General features: G+C 37.0%; 1 protein-coding gene across 2 annotated transcripts in view; it reads right to left on the bottom strand.

The window, feature by feature from the left end:
• Positions 1 to 24146, bottom strand: part of Znf277 (zinc finger protein 277) — a 152238-nt gene that overhangs the window by 46352 nt on the left and 81740 nt on the right. For both annotated transcript variants that reach the window (XM_004626547.2, XM_023709887.1), the window contains 3 exons: positions 15412 to 15613; positions 7653 to 7741; positions 7313 to 7395 (listed from right to left, as the gene is read on the bottom strand). In XM_004626547.2, coding sequence (XP_004626604.1) covers positions 7313 to 7395; positions 7653 to 7741; positions 15412 to 15613 — 374 coding nt within the window. The remainder of the gene's footprint in view (positions 1 to 7312; positions 7396 to 7652; positions 7742 to 15411; positions 15614 to 24146) is intronic.

Below are 24146 nucleotides of genomic sequence, written 5' to 3'. Positions count from 1 at the left end.
TTCCTCTACTACACCCTGTGCCACACCATTCTGCCCTGTTGCTGGCACTGACTGTGGACTGTAACTGTGAGCCCAAATAAACTTCTCCTCTTTCAAGGTGTGAGTGCTAGGAAAGTGACTAAACAGAGTATACTACCTGAGAAACAGGGCCATTGTACGATCATATCTGACCATGTGGTTTACAAGCTTTTGGAACTGGTTTACAGGAGGGGTTTGGAAATGTGTGGAGATCCTGACTAGAGAAACCCTAGACTGCTGTAAGCTGAGCTTGATGAGAGATTCTGGTCAGAGCTCGGAAAACTAGAATCCTGGTAGAAATCTACACAACAGCTATGTGCTACTGGGAGGAAGATCCAAAAGCTGCCCAGACATAACGCAGAGGGTCCCTGGGGGAGGGCGCAGAACACTGAGAAATAGCTGCTGAGTTCTTCCTTCCGAAGGTACCTGAACGTTTAACAGTGTTCTGTGGAATAGGAGCCAGGAATAAACATATGCCAGAAAGGTCCTAACTAGTATTCTGTTAAGCTAGGTCTGCAACGTACTGTTCCTAGAGTATTCAAGAAAATTATAGGAATGTGTTTGGTTTAAAGAAATCAAATATGAAAATTTAAAAATCTATGAAACTGAAGGCTTGTTCTTTTAAAAGATGGGCAGGTCTGGCCATAATTCTATGGATAGATGACTGGAGAAGAGGGCAGACAAGGAGACCTACAGTACCACCCCTTGGGCATCTTGTTCTCCACACATCTCAGCACTAGTCAAGGTCAAGAGTGCACTCACTCTTTGCTTATAAGATACAACCATGAAAGAGGCTCTGAACAAAAGGGACAAAACACAAGCATTCAGGATCTCAGAGGAGAAAAAAAACCTGAAGAGGGATCAATTCTGGAGTTTAAATTTAGATGAGAATGGGTACATTCAGAGTGATGTGGCCACAGAGAGTTCTAAATTTGGGACTTTCTTAACTTTTCAGACATCAAAAGTTCAGGATAAAAAAAAAAATAGCAGATGTTCAATAAAATGAGAACTTGAAAATAATACAAATTAAAAATTTGATTAGTCAGATGAAGAAAAGGTCAGTACCTTGACACATGAAACACAAAGTACTAGCTTTCTCCTGAAATGTCTTATTTATGATGCCGGAACCCAGACTGCAATACATATGGCAAAGCTCCGGATGCATACAGGATGCTATTAACTTTTCTCTTTAACATAGTGTATATTAGGGGTGCGGAGATAGCTCAGTGGTCTAAGCAGCTGCCTGACAAGCGTAAGTACCCGAGTTTGATTCCCAGCACCGTATGTTGTGCCTGCCCCAGAACTGGGCGTGGTGGTATATGTCTGTAATTCTACTGCTGGGGAGGCTGAGACGGGAGGATCACTATGAATCTGAGCTTCGTAGCGAGATCCTGTACCGAACAAACAAACAAACACAAATAAATAAAAGATTAAAAAAAGTGTATATTAGCAGCTTCTAGCAAAAGCACTGCAGGTTCCGGATTGGCACTCCTTTGAGGACCTGATGTCAACGCATGGAGAGAGGTGCACAGCTGGCAGGGATGCAAGAGACCAGAGGTGTCTGTCTGCTATCCTTTCCCCATTTCTACCTCTCCACACACAAAGAATGAAGGAATTTAAAAGAATACATACAAGTGTTGATTTTGATGCAAAAACAGTTGATTTGGATACTTCAATTGGCTAAACCAAAGCCACAGAGTCAATCAAATTTTCCCAAATTTCAACTAAAAGCTTAGTATTTCGGTACAACTTGTGGTTTCTATTTGGTCTTACTGGGGCTGGGGAGATGGCTCAGTAGAATAAGTGCTTGCCTGGCAAGTGTAAGGGCCTGAGTTCAATACTTGGTTCTGGGGGAAAAAAAAAAAAAAAAAAAAAAAACCCACAAAACAAAAACCAAACAACTATTTGGTCCTACTGCATACTTTTCAATTCAGAAAAGGTTTAAATCTTCTTCATCCACTGAGAAAGGAGTTGCCAATACATTAACCAAACAATATAATTTATTTTTAAGTGTCTTCTCTTTAAAACATTGTGGCCGATAGCTAATGTTAATTCTCCACAAATCATTTCGGTCAAACATTTGAAATTACTCTAAACATCTTTATCTTTTTAAAGCACTTCCAAAACACCTATCCACAGTACCATTCTCGAGATTCACCTCAGGTACCACCTTCTCCAACAACTCTTCTTTCCCCTTCAGAAAGATCATGAAACCTTTGGACAATAGCATGCAAAGCCTTGCAAAAGCCTGGGGACAAAAGAACTTGCTGCACCTGAGGGCAAGCGCATGGCCCCTGTGGCTGGAGCGAGTCAGGGGACAGGGAGGAGGCATGGGCCAGATTCATGAAGAGCCTCAGAAGGAGTCTTGATTTTTATCGGAAATAAATCAGAAAGCATCTATTACTGGAGCATCTTAATTATTTACAATTAGATGATTTGAATAGTGGATACTGTACCCATTATTGATACAGTCAGACTGTTTCCCATAGAGGCAGGTTTCATGATGCCATTCCTCCTGTTTTATCTGATGGCTCTTATTTCTCTTGATAGTAAGATTGCATTTTCATTTTTATTACCCTAAAAGCTTATCTTTAAAAAAATCACACCCTTTATTCTGTTTCCTGCAACATTTGAAGTGAGGAAATTACATTAAAAAGCTAAGTAAATTCCCACTACTTTAATAATTATGGAACAAATCTGGTTAACAAAGTAAAAGGGAAACACAAAATTTGTTTTCAGATTTTATTATGCAGCTTCTACAACTTCCAAAAAGGAATCTTCTTGCAGCTTTCTTATAAAGAAGTAGAAAGAGGAGAAGCCCTCTGACTAGGGTTCAGCACAAAAAAAAAGAAGAAAAAAAAAGCTACTTACTCTTTCCTCTCCACCTCCCTAAAGAAATCCCTTTTAAATGTCCAATGGTGATGAATAACATTGGGAAAGACTGTCGGCCAGAATGTGACGACTTTAGCACCGTATGCATAAAATATACTACGCAACTTAAAATACACAGAGAGGCAGGAATAACTGTTCCAAAATAAGGATTCATAATGGCAAGATATACTTAAAGACAATCAATACAATTCACTTTCCTTAGTATTTTCTGAGACAGTGGGAAATGAACTTTGCCACAATATCAAAGTTTTAACAAATAAAGGAGAAACCACGCTCAGTGGCATGTGAGTATAATCTCAGCATCCAGGAGGCTGAAGCAGGAGGACCACTTGAGGGCAGGCATGGGCAACAGTGATACCACACCTCAGCACACACTCACACATGCATGCACACACATGCACATGAGACCACCCATGTCAGTGGCTAAAGAGAAAACAATCCGGACAGAAATTTCTGTTTTTTCTTCTTCATTTGCATGCTGAGGATTGCACTTGCAGCCTACCATGTGCTAGGCAAGCGCTGTACCTCTGAGACAGACCCCCACCCTTAGAAATGCCTTGCTGAATGACGTCATACTCCTCCAAGTCCATGAGATTTGATCTGATTAGTATCTTACTTCCTTGAGTGACATCAGCACCTCCCACCCTTAGTCAATCACCATCTGCTTGCTATAAAGTACAGACAGACAGTATTTTCTTCTTCTGCTTCTACTTTCCCTGGAGTAGGTTTTGAAGGGTAAGGAAGACACAGAACAGAGTATCTAAGAAAATAAACTACAACAGGAAAACAAGATATGAATTTGGCCATTTACATGGATTGGATCATCATGAAAAGGTAGAAGAATAAAATAAAAAAAAATTCAAATGTTAAACATGTAAGACATTAAAAAAGTCAATTTCCTATTTTTATTAAACATAGAAGATCACCTAGCTTATGTAAGCAGAAAAGAAGATTCAACATAGCAGCATGTCGTAGCCTATCACCTCCCTGAAGAAGTCTTTCTGGATAAACTGGAGGTTAGGTATAGTACTAAAGATAGCGTTTTCCTAAAAACAAAGGACACTGAAAACATAGTACCTCCAAGTATTAAAAGAGAAGATTAAAAACTTGAGGCCTAAGAGATTAACAAATTTCTATGTACCATTTTCATAGGGTGATAAGTAATTTTCTTAAAGCATTACTACGTACTTATGCGTTGTTCAGCTTTTTTAGTTCATTCTAAAAAACATCAATTTAGAAAGTGTCACACTTGCTTTGGAAGGAAGACCACATTTTATAAAGGATTCTGGTACAAATGGAAACAGGCTTGTGCTTTGCGCTAGAATATAGGAGCCTGATCTGATTGTCTTCCTACTTAATGCAGTATATAACTGTGTTGGGCAATAACACTTTTATTTATTTATTTATTTATTTATTTATTTATTTATTTGTGTGTGTATGTGTGTGGCCAGCTCAGCCCACCAGGGGGCGGGGCTAGCTGGCATGTGGTGCTGGGGAATTGAACCTTGGTCCCTGTGCTTTGCTAAGCTTGTTCTAAGTAGGTGCTTTAGACCACTGAGCCATCTCACCAGCCCGGCAATAACACTTTTAATGATGACATGATATTCAAAAGGAAAAATCATCTTGTATTTCAGGAACATGTAGTCCAGATGCAGTACTAGAAATTGTGTTACGTTATAAGCTAGAAGCTTTGTAAGAAAGGTATGACTGTAAATTGATATCTTATTTTGAAGTGATTGGTATGCAATTAGTTTTATTAAGTCTCTAAAATTAAGAAAAGTGGCACAAGAAAGAAAAATCTCAGTAGGAGATCTGTCATTTTCTTTTTTTGATGCTGTATTATGGGATGAAGTAAGGTATATCAAATAAGATTAAAAATAAAAATACTTCAGATGATGAAATTGCTTCATGCATTACAATTTTCATAGAATATTTATAGATGTCATGAATGCTTTGTCAAGCTGACATTTATAGTACTGCTGAACATAAAACCACTTCTATACACTTACACGGACGTTTCCCTTTCTTCCAGTTGATTTGTCACATCTTGCTAATAAGAGCTTATAAATGTCTACTATTTTCTGCAGAAATTTATTTTTTAATGCTCCAATGAAAAGTGTAACCCTGTAATTAAAGGTATCGTTCTTGGCTAATTTATATCTCTCTTAAATCTGAGAGATCTTACTGTGGGGCTTTATAGAAATACAAAGACAATATTTCAGGATTAAACTTTCAGGCTTAGAGAAGATACAAAACTGAATATGACAGTCCTAACCCTCAAAAAGCATCTAATCTAATAAAGAAGGCAGATTTTTAAAGAACTAACTGTAATTGAAAGACAAATACAAAGGTAATGTTGTTGGAGCTTATAAGAGGTTATTTTGAAAGATGACTTCAGGAACTTTTAAAAAAGTTTTTTAGGGCCGGGGAGATGGCTCAGTAGAATAAGTGCTTCCCTGGCAAGTGCAAGGGTCTGAGTTCAATGCCCGGTTCCACCAAAAAAAGAAAAAAAAAATTTTTTTTTTTTTTTTGAGACAAGGTCTTGCTGCGTAGTTCAGGCTGGTCTTGAACTAGACTATGTAGCCCAGTCTTGTCTCAAACTCACAACTATGCTCCTGCCTCAGCCTTCCAAACGTTGAGATTGGGTACTTAGAAGAGCACAGGCACTACAAATGCAAGTCTAGAAAAGCTTCAGGAAATGTAGATTTTTGAAGAAAATAAAGTGATCTGCTATCTATTTTTGTTTTAAGATTAAGATTGTGGAGGGAATGTCAATTGACTGAGGTGAGTGTATAGCCATGGCGAGCTGAAAGCTGACTGCAAAGAAGGATATGGATACAGATATGGCGCTTAGGTGGAACTGACAGGACTTGACAGATGACTTAGGCAGGACTTGACAGATGACTTAGGAAGAGAGGTAAGGACAGGAACACGTTGCATTTAACCCACATGTACTTTTCCTGTTCTCTCCAACTAACAACTCAAATCCTTCTTTTTGTTCAGACAGTACTATTATTTTATTATGAGCTAATATTTATTCAGTGCTTTGTATGGGGCAGGTATTATTCTAAGTATATCACATGTACTCTTTTCACTTAATTTTCACAAGCATTACAAGATATTCTACTATCATCACTAAGAAAATGAATTTGGTTCTTTTTCTAACTAGACCACAAATGCACTCTTATGAGATGAACTATGCTTTGTACTTACATTTTCATATATATATTTATCTGCCATAATGTTTGCTTTCAACTAATCACTGTCAAATTGTAAACAAAGCCATCTAAATTTTGTAGGCACTTTAGGGCCCTGGGTCTCTCCAGATACATAGTTAAGATTCTGCACACTGAGTAGCAGCAACAGTTAAAGTAGTAGGGCTTCAGTTCTTACAAAAAAAAAAAAAAAAAAAAAATCCCTAGAAGTACTGGATCATGATGGCTCATTTTTGAAGAGCAAAACTGAGAAAACTAATGGGCATCAGAACTTATAGGGTGAGAAATATAGACTGTTACTTCACTATATTTATTGTACAGGAAAAACAATTTTTCTTACATTTAACCCAACAATATCACCTTCCCCTTATTGGGAGAAATATGCATTTGGAATGTTTACAAAATAAAATAAAATGTTCAAGGGAATTTTTCAAATTAGGTGATGATGATGTTACAAGATTGGATCTCTGAAGCATTCGGTCTGAATGTTTAAATCACATCTCTTCCCATGTATGCGGGAAGTCTACAGGTATAAGGAAGACTTACCAGACACTGCTATAGAAAGAGCAAGTCAATTTCACATTGCACAAAATCACTTAAAGTCAATTTATGATTAACAAATAGGAAATGGAAATTGCTATATTTCTTCTATGTGCTATCTTTTCAAAAAACCAAAGATGCTGAGGTTCTAAAACCAGCTTGCCTATGGTTATGGTTGAAATTGAGAATGGCTACCATGTTGATTAAACTGCTGCTGAACTCATAAAGGAGTGTAACAGAGATGCTAGTGCATAGCACACTGCAATGAAAAGGAGAAAAAAAAGGTTAATCAATTCAACTCAATTTTAGCTGAAGGCATTTTTCCACAACTATTGAACGCTAGCACGTGTTAGGCAGCTAAAATTACATTAAAACGTGCTAGCTCTGTTGTTACTTTAGAGATAATCCAGGAGGCAAATAAAGCCAAAATTTACTCTGCATTTTTTTTTTTAACTCTGCATTTCTGACACGAAGTGCTTCTGTTTCAATGAAGTATATGCTTTTTTGTTTTAAGATCTTTATGTCTTAGCTCCTCTTTTGTGTATGTTTGAAAGCTTCCATAACAAAAAGTCCAAAAAATTATCAGTAACAAAAATGATACTGTATATATTTCTAACACGTTGCTCATCTTTTAAGACAGTACTTACCAGTCTCTGTCTCTGAAGCTCTTCCCTAAGGATTCTATCTTCTGGTAAAACATCACACAACAAAAAATAATTGTCTTGTTCTTCTGTTGAGAGATTAGGAAAATAAATGAGAAAATAAATGTTTATCATTTTCCAGAAGGATTTATTCTGTAAAATCTCTGTGCACATACCTTTGCATATGTCTATTGTGATACATTCTGCTTTAGTTTTATTCAAGTTAGGCAAAATAAACACTGTAACGTAAACTTAGCAATCATGAAAGGGACTACAATTATAATTTAAGATAGCAAGATTATTCCTTTGAAATATGGAAAAGATCTTAGCCAAGACATGCACTTACCAAATGGAGCTGTGGAATTAATTCTTATCACACTGCAAAAATCTGTGACAGGCTGTTCAGTGAACCTTTTCCTCCAATATAAAATGTATCTTAGAATAATAATTAAAAAAAAGATTATAAGAAAACCATACTACATACTCTACAATGATTAACTATGTAAGAACATTTAATTTTGCCAGAGCAAAAAATCATATGCTGACTGAAAACTGGTAGAAAAATTTGCGAATACAAAGCAGTGGAGCATTATAGATACGAAATAAATATTTAATTAAATGAAATTACTTATGAAGACATGAAAATGATTAGAATTATCCCCAAATTCAATAAATAGATACACAGGAAAGTTAAAATGAATTATTTTAGGGTTATAATGAAGCTTTCTGAAATAACATCTAACTTTGAATGTATTTAAAATACAACAATTAAATAGCCTTATTACATATTCTACAGTAAAGAGCAAGTTGAGAAGTTATCTTAATTAAAAGAACAAGGGTCACTAGAATAATGCAGTGAGAAATCAGTCTACATTCAGTATCTAACAAGACCACATTTTTTATGTCCATACTGTGCCTGAACTAAGTCTAATTTAGCTTTTGGAAAAATAGTTGAGCTTATATTTGTTGTGTCTAATGAGAAGTGAGAGAAGGATCAATTTAAAAGCAAATCATAACCCCACAGACCTGCATATCTGATGAAAAAAGATGGCAGGATTCAACAAGCTGCTCTTTTCATTTCTCTAACAGGATGTACACTGGCAATAGCAAGCTCATTTATCAAAAGGCATAATGAAGAGCGTGTCTTCTTCACATGGACAAAATAAACTGAAAAAAGTTGACTCTACGCTGCCACCTTATTGTGCTATGCAACTGATGGACAAAAGAGCCAACCAAAGTTCTATGAATGAAATGAGACTTAAGGAGAGAAGTACATGGAAAAGGTAGAAATTTAGACTTTAAAGCTGCCTAACATAGCACCTAGCAGCACTTTGTGTATAGAAGACTCACAATAAATGCTTTAAAGACATAGAAGATATTTGATTATTCTTATAAATTTCTCCAAGGTCGCTTCCAATGCCAAATATTTAGTCTCCTCTTAATACTTACTTTCCTCTTTCTTAACATTAATTTCCCAATTTGATGGTGCTGCACAGATAGGGCATTAATGTATCAGAAAAATATCTGTACTGGTGAGAGATCTGAGAACCACAGAGGGAGAAGCACAGCGAGAGAGAGAGGGAGGTAGGAGGGGAGAGACAGACACAAAATACAAATAAGAATGGATGACACCACTAAGTTAAGTAAAACTGTCAGTGAATAATTCATAGAAACAGACGCACATGTTTTAGTTCTTCATTCTATTGTCAACCTTGATGGGCAAGAGGAGAAAACTTGTAGAACAGTGCTGGATTGTATCTCAAGAGATCAGAAAATGGCTGTTTTGGGCTGCAGCTCAGCCTCAAATACTACAGGTGATACATCCTTACTCTATGTACTGCATGCTCACTGGCTTCCATATGCCCATGTCAGAAGCAGAAGACACACTGTATCCATAAAGCAAACAAAGTGGAAATATGTACATACAAGAGTTCAAACACTGGCCAGGCTCAGCACCTTCCATATCTCAGTATTTTACACAGTCCCTCTTTTTCTCTCCAACAGCTGTCTCTCCCCCGCACCCCCCAGGGAAGAGAGGAAAAAGGGAGAAAGAAAAGGCAAGAAGAACTAGAAGGGTACAATAAGTATATTACAACAAGTACTTTGAAATTTGTATGACTTTAAGTGAAATTCCGTATCACTTGTGATTTAATTCTAATTTGTATTCTCTTAAAAAAAAAAGGGCAAGAAGAGGCTTAAGAAAAAAGCTATCTTCTGACCTGTTTTTCTTTTATACTCAGCATCTCTTCTATCACATAGTGGTATGAAGGATGAAGAAACATAGTAGAATGTGTATCAGAGATGTCAGGATTATTGGACAGATTTTCCTCCAAATTAACATATGCAAACATCTATTTTCATGACTAATCAAAATCACATATGGTAGAATCAGGTGCCAAAATAGCTGACTTTAAAGAGATGCGGGGTGAGATACCTCTGGAGTTTCCCTGTGTTTATCACTGGGACGTACAAGGAGAGGCCCTGCAATCTTGGCTGACATTCTATCTGCACAGATCTTGTACTGAAAGCAGTTCTGCTATTTTGATGAAGATTGGTTATACCCTTATAGCTGATGTATTAATAGAGGAACAGGGACTGTGCATTCAGGGATCTGATTTAGAATTTAGGGTCACTGAATCTTCCTGAAACTCAATGTACTGATTTGTAAAATGAGTCACTGATAATTAAATCAATGTAAAGCAGTGTCCCAAATCCTCAGTACTTAACAACTGCTAATAATTGTAAGAAAAAAACCCCACATTTTGGGGCCAGGGATATACCTCAGTGCGCCCGTGGGGCAAGTGCATGGTCCTGAGGTCGATCCCCAGTACTGCACCAACAAAACAAACACACGAAACATATTTAGATAAGACTAGGGTGGTAAGGAATTCATGCTTATCCCAGGGGAATAATGGGTGTCTAAAACAGCAAAACAACAAGTGACCCTTTAAAGAAAAAGAGTATATACATGATGGCATGTATTGAGGTGGGAAGGCCATTTGTGGAGCACATCTGTTAGAGATCACCCCTGACAACAGTGGGAGGTGACTAAAGCCAAATGAAAACAAACCATTCCAAGCAAAAAACCATTGCCTCTAGACAAAAGCAATAACAAATCCAAAGCCCTCCAAAACAGAAGGCAACGTTGCACCAAAACCAGTTATACTAATGGTGTCAGAGGTTACCCAGAGATGGCTAAGGTGGTGAAAGGTGCTCACAACTGGAGCTACTGCTTACTGAGCCTTTCCATGCCTAAAGCCACATAATTAGACGGTCAGAATTGGCACCTGAACTCTGTATGTCTAGCTCTAAAGCCAAACTTGGAATCTCTACTGTAGAGAATAGGAAGGTAGGGTCTTGGCCAAGAAAACAAAACAACCCCCAGGATTATAGCTGGAATGGATACTTGAAACACTTTTTTCTCCTTCAGAGACCAGCAGATTGCACAGGATAAGGCAGAAACAGAAATACAGACATGAAGTCTGAAGGGAGAGGGAAGGTTCTTTTTCCCGAAAGTGAAAAATACTATGCAATGGTAGCCCTCAGTGTGACCTGCTCCTAACTTTCTATTTAGGATTGACTGAAGGCTGACAGCAGCTGTTGATTTGGAATTACTTTGCTAGGCAAGGGATGCAAAGTTCTACTCAGAATAACCTGATTCAAATAGTCAGTGAGTCTGAGTCTCCAAGGACTTCCATGCTACTCTTCTTAATCCTTGAACAGAAGGATCACATTATCCACTTAATCTGTACCAGAGTTTACTTCAGTGTGACAGGCACAGGGAAACAATTACTAACATCAGCTGACTTAATGTCAAGGAGAAATTCTGTCTAGAAGAATCTCAGCTATCTTCTTCAAATAGTCAGGAAAAGAGGACTTCCAAAGGGCTGACGGGAACAGCAGTTGTTGCTACATGCTCATAGTCTTGGTAATCTTTACGCCGGCTAAAAGTTATTTTACTGCACCATTAACAAGTACCCATGAATTTTATAAATGTTGTCTTCCAGATATATCTTTAGGAATATGAGAGGTATGTTGTTAGGTGCTTTTGAGGGCACAGAAATGAAGTATGTAATACATTTGTCCAATAGGAACAAATTTGTCTCTGAATATTTTCTTCCTGACCAAAGTTTGGATAATAACAACATCAAAGAAAAAAATTATCTGTTACAATCACAAAATACAGCCATAATTCATCATGCAACTTAAATGTAAAAAACTATGCATCATATCTTGTTGTGCAAAAATATACAAAGTTAACTCAATTGCAACAAGCTTTTTTTTTGTTTGCTAGGAATTGAACTCAGAGCCTTGCACTTACAGGCAGGCACTGCACTGCTGAGCTATAGCCCCAGCCCTATAATATAAATTTGACCTAAGTAAATTTGAATTAAAAAACACTATAAACACTTAATAGCAATTGTAAAGTTTATAATTAGAGGTATGGGATATCAGTATATACACTTTCTCGTGGTTAGCACAATCACTTGTATAAATTGTATTCAATCAGGAGTACAATTATAGCAGACCTTCAACACATGCTTCTTGAGACATTTTTTTCCCACCCACTAGAATACATTTTTCAAAGTTAAGGGATCATTTAGTACTTCTTGTCTTCATTTTTTTTTTTTATGTCTCTAGTTTAGAAAATGCTATTCAATATGTAATATGTATGTGGTGTGAACTCTTTGTTGGATAAATTATCAAAGCATTTCATATTTCATTAAAAAAATCATAAAAATGATGAGTAAATCATGAGAAAATGATTTTTCCCTTTCAAAAGAAGTTTTAAAATCATGTCTCAGATTGTCTCAAAAAATTCTTGCAGCAATATCTTTCCTGTCCCTCCATAATTGGCATATGTGATGACAAACATATAAAATTTTGAGATATGGTTATTTATTAAATAGCAATGGAAGAGTGGAACACATAGAAGGTGCAAGAATGAAGGAGCTAACATTTATTTTCTGGAGAAATTTTATCTTCTGAATAAAGCTAGCAGCTCAGTCTGAACAATTCTGTGAAATGTGCTCAAAGGCAAAGTTTCCATTTTTTGTTTTATTTCTTCTTCCCCAGGAAGTTTTGCTGTTACTTTGCTTCAATGAAGAAAATGTCAAATATATTTGAGCATTTACAGCTTGTCATCTGTAAAGCACAAGGGAAGTCTATCTCTTACTGACTGACCATCTTTCTGAGCTACACTCAGAAAGAAGATGCCTCTGGGCAGGTTGGTGACCTATCAGAGCCCCTGACCTCTGCTGCTCCCCCTCCTCGCTGGCACTCCCTTCCTGAGGATGAGCCAGGGAACACTGACAGCTTCTGATTTGATTCTGATCACAGCCAACACTCCTCTTTTGAGAGGAATTTTTAGTTTCATTAAGTAGTGAGAAGCAATTATTTAAAGGAGAATTAATGGAATAAAGCATTTTAAAGCAACAGAGTTTACTTTGTAGATACATTCCTGGTCACTCTGCACTATTCCCCATTTTACTACTTGACAGTGGAAATTTTATATAATTAGAATGACAGCTGACAAGAAAGATGTAGGTCAAATTTAAAATGCATGTTAAGTACACACTTTGAAGCCCTCACATCAGATACATATCTCTTTTTTTAAAAAGTATCCATTTCATTGTGCAACTTTATTTCGAGAGTGATTGATCACATTTAATTATTGATTCCTAAGCCCTGAGGCCTAGTAAGTAATTTAGTTTTCCTGCCCCCATATGGAAGTTAGATTAATATTAATGATAAAACTAGATTGATCAGTATAAATACACCTACTTAAGTATCACCAACACAAAGAAAAAAATACAATTCTGGTTCAGGCATTCCTTAGGTTCTTAAGGGCAGATGAGAAAGAAAAATTTTAATATTTTCCAATTATCAGTGGGAGATGATTATGTTTTTCTTAAATTAATGACGGAAAACATTTATACGGTGATAGAGTAAAACAGTAATTTTTTTTTTTTTTTTGCAGTACTGGGGTTTGAACTCAGGACCTTGAGCTTGCCAAGCAAGCACTTACTCTACTGAGCTATCTCTGCAGCACTAAAAGAGTAGTTTTAAAACAAAGAAAGTTGGCTAATGTAACTTACTCACTTAGTTGTCCTATCAATGGTTATTTGGGTAAGAACTGGAAGATATTAGCCTAAAAGGTGTCTAAGACATAACTACTAGATTTGACTATTTATTGTAATAAGGTATCATTCATGAGAAAGCTCCTGGAATACTCCAAGAACACACATACACACACTCATGCTTACACAAAACAAACAAATAAGAAACAGAGAGCACCCTGCCTAAGAATGGAAGGAATGGCTTTCTCAGTTGGTGATGTATCTCACCATATATTCTTCCTTGTTCTGTTCTTCCTGTTTCTTGGCACCAGCAACACAATCTAATCAGGAATGGCAGTGCCGAGTGGATGTAAGAGGCCATGCATGTACTGAAGGCACAGCACAGTCTCAGTGCTGGGGCCAGGAAGTCAGGAAGAACATGAAGGACAGAGATCAGGGCTAGAGAACAACTACTTGTTAGCCCTGTGGGTGCGCTGCCTATCCCAACTTACGTACGAACTGCTGTCCTAGAAATGCAGACTACTTAGAATGCTCAATGAAATCGCATCAAAAGTTAAATTCTATAAATGATAATTAGGTTCTCAGACCAGCAAAAATGCCCATTGAAAACTCATGTTATAGTTGTAGAAAATTCAAATTCAATCTTTAGTAATAAAAATACAAACAAATGTTTTACTCTCACGTATCATTTACACATCATGTCACAGACACTTGCAATGTTCTGTTATATACTTTTCAAGAACACTATGAAGGATGCTGTTACTCTCGTTTTATAGATAAGGGACTAATGACTAAATAGCTCACTGAAAGTCACAAGATTGAAAAGTTCTAGAGCCTGACTTCAACTGTAGGCCTGCCTGGCTTCACAGTTCACCCTTCATAATACCATCTGATGCTTTGAAATACCCAACTAAGAAAGATGTGTGCGTGCGCGCATGTGTGTGTGTGTGTGTGTGTGTGTGTGTGTGAGAGAGAGAGAGAGAGAGAGAGAGAGAGAGAGAGAGAGACAGAGAGAGAGAGAGAGAGATATGTTTGCCTGGAATGTTATATGTAATCTATGCAATATAAGATACAGAGTTAAGAAGCAAGGATATAACAAGTCCAGGCTGCTCTAGTATTGTTTTGTATGTAATAAGAAGAGAATAACTCAAAGTGGGACTTTACCAGGGACTTCCTCTCAGATATACCAAGATGTACACTTTCAGTGACTACCATAATGTTACTTCTATGAAAAAGTTTTACCTAATGATGACATGAATGCAACTCCTCTGCTACAGCTGCTATGAGAAGGTATTTCTATTGGGCAATTACTTTCAGAAATTATCAATTGCGAAAAAGAAAAAAATTGCCTATATTACTTATCTGGAGGCAGGGCTCGTCCTAAGCTTGGGTTCCATACAACAGAATATTTCATCCATGCTCAGGGTTGGCAGTTCCTCAAGCATTCATCTCTTTGCTTTTTCATCTTCCTCATCCTCTTCCTCTCAGTACCTCAGTCATCAACTTCCTTCAACAGCTGCCTACTCTTACACCTCTTTTGTTTGTTGCATGAGCCCCACCTGCACCCCTGGTTTTTATCCTTATCACAGAACTGAACTCAGATATCTTTGGACAAGATACTCTTGGTGTAAAAGGTCCAAGGATCCCTGTTCCCAAACACTACCAAATCTACTGGGCACTCTGGAAGGACCCACTCAGTTGAAGAATGCCATAGCCTAAAATATGAAAAGAACATAAATCTGAGAGACAGTAACAGTGTTAACAATCCCAAGCACTGTGCCAAAAGGAATACTATCTTCTCTTTGAAAAGCTAATGAGTTTACAGAATTTGTGGGAAATTCAGTACTATTTGATGTCATCAAATATAGTTTACATACTCAAAATAATGTGAAATTAAAACTAAAGTCTAAGAAACCTCAAAAATATGACCTTTTATACTTGTAGAGAAATTACTTTATATAATGGTTATGTCATTTTTCTAATGACTACTGAATTTAGTTCTTTTTAAACAAACTTAAAATTTACCTCTGGAAGTCGGCAACCAACTTAATATCAGCAATGACAATCTTATGCTCAATAATCATGTGCTTCAGAAGTTTGTCTTGTTCAGCCACAGGAAAATGTTCTTCACAGAAAATACAAGGCACAGATGGAGAACCTACTGAAGTGGTGGTGCCACCTGGACTTTCTGGCAGCGAAAGCGGCTCCAAGATACAATCCTTACTGTCTGGGAGAGGAAATGAAAAGAAAAGAAAAAGCTGGAACCAGCTCTTTACGTCTTTAGATGGATCATTTCTTACCTCTTATATCAGGAGGATCCTGTAGATATTTACATATCTGCAAAAAGAAAAATACATAGTCCCCAAGAATATCATAATTTTAAATGCTTTGCAACCAGAGGGATGAGGTATTGTAAAGCAGTTCTAACACCCTATTTGCTGGTCTGAATGGGGAAACTCGTTTGTCAGGGCAGCTGTTTAAACCTCTTTTTTTGTGGATATTGACCAAAGACAGAAATTCTTTGAGAATTTACAGGAGAAAAGCCTGCAACATGCTGGGTTAGGGTCATAAGCCCCAGATGTGGACATCGTTATAAAAAGGACAGAGGCCAGTCTGTCTTTTTGGCTGCTTTCTGTCACACCTGCAAAGGCTTTCCTATTTTTGATTTGTCCTATACAAAGATTATTCCCATATTAGTTTGACATAGCATATGCTAGGTGGCAATTTTCAATGTTGATTTTCTTATCACTTGCTTATTACATAATTATGTGTCACAACTGAGCCTTTTGTGAGCAAAGAGATGAATACTCAGCTATGAGTATAACACATTAATGGCAAATTCTTTTCTTCAATGTACTGTTTCTTTTCTTAGTATCACCTATAAATATCTCAAAGAGTTGAAGTGTGTAAAGTTTATGCCTCCAATTTCAGGAGGTAAAATTACCTAGTGGTATGGGACTTTTCTTGTGTCTGCTGGCTGTTTTGCAGCCTGGACCTGTTGCTCAGGATAATGACCAGATAGTAACCAGGAAACTTAAGGAAACCAGGGTAGAGACTTTTGCAGAATGGCAGGGATTTTCTTCATAAAAAAGCTGGCTATTACACAGACCACAGTCTTCTTAGATTAATATTAGTTTCCCCTGTAACATTTTATTTATTTTACCTTATTTAAGGCATTTTTAATTGAATCAGTCTCTGATACACTGCTGCTGATAACTTAAGCACTGCATAAGTGATATAAGGAGGAATCACCCATTTTTTCCACTTAACAAAAACACGTAACTATCTAGTAGGTGCTAGTCTTTTCTGTTCAATACATGACATGATCTTCACCACCAATGACAAAGTGCTCATAATTTTTCTGAAGGTATAAATTAAAATGATAAAAAGGTAGAGATAGTAGATAGAGAAAGTACATTTGGGCAGAAAAAACAGATCACATTACAGCCAAAGGAGGAAGGTTTCCCACAGGACAGGACGTCTGATATACTGCACATTTACACTCTGCCCATATAAGAGAATGCTAAATCAAACTGCTTATCTTTGTTCATAGTGAACACAGATAACATACAGTCACAGTAGGAAGAACATTTAAAACACACGAGCACTTCAGAAGCATTATCAAAGAAATGGGTGTTAATAGTTTATATTTATTAAATTAGGCAATGAAATAATGAAGCTTTAACTTCATAGGAACCTAAATGCACATACAAAAATAAGAAAGAAGAGAGGCAATAATGTACTTACAAAATTCTGGCATGATAATATTTTATACCTCCTAGAATATGACAACCACAGGCAGCATTCTCTAAATAAAAGCAGCATGAAATGAGTAAAGACTACCTGCCAAGTAGGAAAAACAAGCACTGCATTACGTCCTTTGTAAGACATTTGCCAATTCAGTTTACTTGAATGTAGTAAATAAGCATATGATAATAACAGTATTACCAACAGTAACAACTGACATTCACTGCGGGCTTACTATTTGTGAATTACCAGCAAAGTGCTTTAGGGCCTTTTCTCAATCTTATTTTATTTGGTAATGATATAATAATCTCATCTTTAAAATGACAGAATTGAGAATAGAAAAGTGAAATAATTCCTCAAAGTCACTGTGTTGGAAAGTGACATAAACATAGTTACGTTCTGTTAGCTTCAAATACATTATTCTGCTTCTAATATCAAAAGCCATTTCCCTAATTCTGTTTCCTCATTAATATGTATTTCATTGCTGTTTGGGATTAATATGTATTTACAAGCTACTCTGAATTTATAAGCATTCAGCCAGTGTTCTGCATCTCTTTTAGCAATTCTTACACAAAGCTCAGTAGTCTTTATTTTTCCAAAACTCACGGTAATATAGTTCACTGCCATCATCATTTTAATTTTTCCCTGAGACTTTATTACAAATTCTCCACTATTTCTCTGTGGTTCATTTTTATCCTTTTTTTTATGTCTAATGTCCATTTTTTCTTCTTTCAAGTTATTCCTAACAGAACAGAGTTTTAAAAATGTTCATACACTATAACTAAATTTCTTGTCAGTGCAGAGGTATGGAGGAACAAAATTATGAACACACAAATTATGGTTTCTGGGAAGCTTGAGTTACTGCATATTCTGGAAAATGAGCGTTTTAATACAAGCTTTTTAGACAGTAAGGATTTTTTTGCTCTTATGCTAGCCATCTTTCTCAAAATTATAGTAGCATTTATCATATAGAAGACTTTATTTACCTATATATTCCCTTCTCTCCCACCAGAATGTGAATCCTTGCAACATAAGGCTATCCCTGGCTGTTTTTATTTATTTGGAACCTACGTTAAAAGAACCTGTTATGCCTACCATGAATAGCACTGTCGTTGTATGGTTATTTGGCACCAGGCATTGTTGAGCACTTTACATATACAGTATTAACCCCTCACAATAACTCAAATGGAGGAGCTTCCGTTTTGATCCCTATCATATATATGAGGGAAGTGAAACGTGAGAAGCTAGATGACTTGAGCTAGAGAGCTACTGAGTGGCACAGAACGAATTTGAATCCAGGAAGTCCAGCTTAAGCACTAAACTCTTAACCTATGCATAATATTCAGGAATTTAGATTTTTTCCTACTGGAAGCAGAGCAACTTCTGTGTTTTAAACTAGTATGAGGAGACTCAACTGGAAAAAAGGCAAATTTGAAGATGGACAGAATTATCTGGGGGACTACTATCGATGTCAAAGTCAGAGGCTTGTCTGAGGAAGCAAAATACTGGTTGGAGGGGTGGGAAGAGGTCAAAGAGAAGATTCGGAAATTAAACTGACAGTTCTTAATCACTGACTGGGCCCTGGGGGTGAGGAAACAGGAGAACAGGGAGTCTGTCTGGCTGGGAGGACTGCACAAATGGGCGTGCCACAGAGGAGCATGTTGGCTTTACAAGGGGGATGGATTCTAAGTGTGTTTCAGCTGTATCCAACTATCTGCTCTGAAGTTAAATACTGCTCTGATTGCTGGTAGATAAAGGTAGCAGAGACAGGGGTCTCATGGGATGAATTTGTACTACTTGTACAGTTCTCTTTGCCAGGTTCTTCTCTTGCAGATTCTCCTGTGGCTTGACCCACTCATCTCTCCAGGCCCAACATAAGCAAGAATCTCTGTTGTAAGGAACTATATAGAGATCTCTACCACTATGCGACTCTATGATTAAGAACTTATTTATCTTCATATGTCTCAGATACTATGGCTAGTACAGAACTGGTAATTAAAAGAGTAAACCGGAGGCATTTTCAGCTAGAGTTTTAAGATGAAGCTAGTTTCTAGGAAGTCCTATTGTAGGCAATACCTATACCTGTCTGTAGGGGAATTATTTCTTTTTGCAATTCAGGTTAGTGCAGATTGTATCTATAGCTGGATCTTCAGTGATGTGGGCCTTGATGTAACAGGCCACTGATAATTAATAATGACATAAAATTGTATTGAATATCAGATGACAGTACTGAATATAGTACAGGTACACTAGACTTTATTAGGAATTTTAAAATTCTATTTTTATTCCTTATGTGAGAATACTGTCCTATGAAAGAGAACAAGTAGCATCTATAATACAGAGTAGGGTTATATAATTTTATCAGAGGACGTTTATATGGAAAATAACTGAATATTCAAATGTATTTTAATATTCAGCAATGGTCCCCAAATCTGTTTGAATTTTGTCACTTGGTGAGTTATGTGTGCATGTGTGTGTATGTCTGCTGCAGTCGAACTCAGGGTCTTGTGCAATGGGATCTTTTTAAAAAAATACTGATTTTAAGACCTTATTTTAGAAGTTGGGGGAAATGCAGTTTTTAACAAGCGGCAGTCTAGAGATGAGCCTTGATGATGTTCTTAAACTGCTGCCTGGGAAGTGACTGTTCAGAGGATGATCATGTATCAACTGTGACAATCATGAGGTGAATATGGTCATCTTAATCTCACAGAGGCGGCCATAAAACTCATTGACAATGCCTGTGGTAAGGTTTACTTGACAGTTTATCTAGTTCTACAGCATGTTTCCAAAATGCTAAGTGTTGGATTAGTAGGCATAATTCACTTATATCTAATACATTGTTCATTCCCAGCTGTCACTGGACTATGTCTATGTGACTAAAAGACAATATATATAGAAATATATAATGCTTTACTTCAAACTTTGAAGCCTAAGGCAAAAGGAAATAAATCACATCTAGCTTCTTTCAGCAAAAAGAAAAGGCATCTTAGAAATTCTATTCTGGCTCAAAATTCACTCCACATATGTGTTACAAATTAACAACAACAAATCATCTGCCTTAGTTCTCACTTTGAGCAGCAACTTGCTCAAATAAACTTGCTCAAATGAACTATAGAAAATAACAACCCAAGGAAGCTGAGTTTTTGAGGAGATCCTATAGTGGTTATTACCAATTTTACTGACCTTACGTAAGACCATCAAAATATCACATAAGTATGCTATGACAGTGCTTGAATTTTTTTTTAATGTTTTTAGTACAGAGTCTACAGGGTCTACAGGGTCTCACTACGTAGACAGAACCTGTAGTGATCCTCTTGTTTTCAGCCTCCCAAGCACTGGGATTACAGGCATGCACCACCACGCCCAGTCTCAATCCCTGTCTCAGCACACAGGGGGCAGGGCTGGCATGACACTGATTTCAGGACCTTACTTTAGAAGTTGGGGGAAATACAGTTTTTGACAAATGACAGTCTAGCGATGAGCCTTGATGATGTCCTTACACTGCTGCCTGGGAATTGACTGTTCAGAGGACGATCACATGCCAACTGTGACGATCATGATCAAAGAGGTGACTACATCATCTTAATCTCATAGAGAAGGCCATGAAACTCAGGGATTGAACCCTGGCCACTGTGCTCTGCCAAGCAAGCACTTTAGTCTGCTGAGCTACCTGGCTGGCCCTGCTTCAATTTTAATGTGTGCAAGAGTCACCTGGAAGTCCTGAGAGAACACAGATTCAGTCAGCAGGTGTGGTCATAGAATGCAACATCCCAATCTCCTGCTGCTATGGGCATAACAGACAAGAGGAGCGCTGGTGCAGTGCTCTGAAATCCATCTGCACTGAAGCTAAGCCTCCAACAGGCTGTTCTGACAAAGGATTCATATTTAGCACACATAAGATACTCAGACCACTCAATCACAAAACAACTAATAACCAGATTAAAAATTAGGCAAAAAGACTATCCAACTTGTGTATGTATTCAACATCATTAATCAGGCTAAAGGAAAGCAAAACAACAAAGACATATCATCTTATACTTGTTAGGATGACTAATAAAATACATTGACAAGGATGTAGAGAGACTGGAACCCTTGTGCTTCGTGGACACAAGTACTTTAAAAGAGCAGAAGGGAGGGTCCTCAAAACATAAACATAGAACTAGTTTTTGTAGTATTTGAGATTAAACCCAAGGCATTCGCACTGAGCTACATCTCTAAACACCCATTGCTTTAAAATTTTGAGACGGTGTCTTGCTATATTGGTAAGTTTCCTAGGCTGAGTTTGAACTGGTAATCCTGCCTCAACCTCCCAGAGACTGGGGATAACAGGCATTCACTACCATATACAGCCTAAAACCATATTAGCCTCCTTGATTATAATCTTCTATTGGCATGTGATCATCCTCTGAACAGTCAATTCCCAGGCGGCAGTTTAGGAATGTCATTAAGGCTCATCTCTAGATTGCCACTTGATAAAAACTGCATTTCTTCCCCATCTTCTAAAGTAAGGTCCTAAAATCAGTATTTTTAAAAAGCTCTCTACTGCACAAGACACCCTGAGTTCAATCTGCAGCACATGTGTACGCACATGCACACATAAATCCACAGGTGATGAAACTCAAACAGATTTGGAGACCATTGCTGAATATTAACATATATGTTGAGTATTCTGTTCTTTTCCATATAAACATCTTACCTTACTTACCAAAGAAGTGAACACAAGATTTCAAAGAGGTACTTACACGCCTATGTTCACAGAAGCATTGGTCACAATAATGACAAAGTGGTGACAACAAAAGAACGGATAAAAATATGACATGTAAGTACAATGAATACTATTTAGCCTTAGAAAAAGAAGAAAATACATGTCATAATGCTATAATACAGATGAATCTTAAGGGCCTTTTATTTACAAAATAAGTTACTGACAGGAAACGAAACACCAAAGGAGTTTACTTGTATGTGGAATCTACAGAAGTGAAACACTAAAGCAGAAAGCAGAACGGTAGGTTCCAGGGCTGAGGGGAAAATGAATGGGAAAACTACTGTGCAGTAAAGTAGGTATGGTACTTCAGTTATGCAAGATGAACAGGCGCCGGAGAGCTGTGCACAACAACGTACACATTTAGTGATACTGGATGCTTAGACTTTCTGGACATTGAGGGTAGATTTTACTTAATGTGTTCAGAGGAAAGAAGAGCCAAGAGACTGAGTCAAGGCTAGAGGAATCATGATCCCACTAACTCCTGTTGACCAATTAGGAACAAGTTACTTACCATCTCTTATCCTGTTTTTACGCATAAAATGAATTAATCACAATTCCTTCAAGAAAAGTTGTCATAGGATGAAATGAAAATAGGAGTTTAAAGCAAATAAGTGCCAGACAGACAAGCTCAATCAAAGGCTGGCTCCTATGACTAGTACCGATAACGAAGATGGCTGTTCTGTGTAAGGATGGAGAGAGAGGGATTATCTCCTGCACTATTTGTATTAGAATCTCCTGTTAATTAACTGCAAGTAAGCATCTCAAGGATCTAATTGATTTAAAAAATTAAACCACATGAGAGTACAACCTAGACTTCTAAAGAGGACTAAGTCCATTTTTTAACTACCGTATCTATTTAAAGTCTTGATTACTACTGAATTTTTTTTTTTTTTTTTTTTTTTTTTTTTTTTTGCATTCTCTTGACTTACTGTTATTTCTGTAACAGAGAGATGAAGGAGAAAATATAATACATTTGATCTGGAGACAAAGAAAACTGAATTTACATTGATAACCTCGGTTTTCTGAACAAAGGAGATAGGCTCCCCTCATAGTATTGACAAGGACTGAAATAAATGTGGAAAAGATTTAAAACTACTATATGAGAATGAGAATGTAGTTGATATATAAGATAAAACTAAGTGATTATAAACATCCTGAAAGCCTAGTTGATGTTAGCTGGCTGCCTTATTTATATATTTAAAATTTAACAACATACTTAAGAGTCTGTGCTTTAAAGGGCTTGGCTCATTTACAACATGTTACATGATTTGGGTTCTGAAATTATGCAGTTCTACAAAAACACATATATATATGAATACACACAATGAAAAGATTTGTGAATAGGACACTTCAGAACCACCTGAAAGTTCAACAAAAGAACTTTCTGCGATGAAGAAAATGTTCTATAACTGCTCTGCCCAGTAATGGTAGCTATTAGCTACAGGTAGCTATAAGCACATAATTTTTTTTTTTTTTTTTATTATTTTAATGTATTTGGTGCAGGGCCTCACTATGCAGCTCAGACTTGTAGTGATTCTCCTGTTTTCAGTCTCTCCAGTGCTGAGATTACAGGCATGACAGATGCAGGACCAGGGAATGAACCCTTGTCCCTGCGCTTGCCTAAGCAGGTGCTTAATCCACTGAGCTATCTTGCTGGCCTGCTAACAAGCACTTAAAATGTGGGTAGTGAAAGCAGGGAACAAAATTTCAGTGTTACTTAACTTAAATATCTCTATGTGGCTAACAATTATCATATTAGACAGGAAAGTCTAATTAGTACAGATGTTCTTACCAGGGGGTCCATAGGCACTCAGGTGATTCACAAACTCTGGGAGTTTGTAGAGTTGAGTATGAAACTTCACTTTAAGTGTACATGGAATTTTCTAGGAAGGTCTTTGGCTTCATAAATTTTTTAACAGTTCAGGGAATCAAAAATGTTTAAATACTCATAAATTCTTTTTCTTATATGATTTTTCCTTCCTTTTGTTCTAACAATTTTATTTATGATGTGTAGGTGACCAGGGTTGGTATACTGTGATTCCAAGCAAACACAAAAGTTACTAAATCAACCACCATTCTGAAGTAGAGTTCAAAAGATCTCACCTTATAGCTAGGGCAGGCGATAGGCACACTATACAATAATTTTTTTTTCCATAATTTTATTGAGAAACAAATAGCAATGAGACAGCTTCAAATCAAATTGGTAGGACAGTTTCAATAATGAACACATTACATACATTCTTCCTAG

This window comes from Octodon degus, unplaced genomic scaffold, assembly GCF_000260255.1.
Source record: "Octodon degus isolate 3935 unplaced genomic scaffold, OctDeg1.0 scaffold00015, whole genome shotgun sequence".
Taxonomy (NCBI): Eukaryota; Metazoa; Chordata; class Mammalia; order Rodentia; family Octodontidae; genus Octodon; species Octodon degus.
Note: the sequence above shows the minus strand (reverse complement) of the source record. Positions and strands in the feature narration are given on the sequence as shown.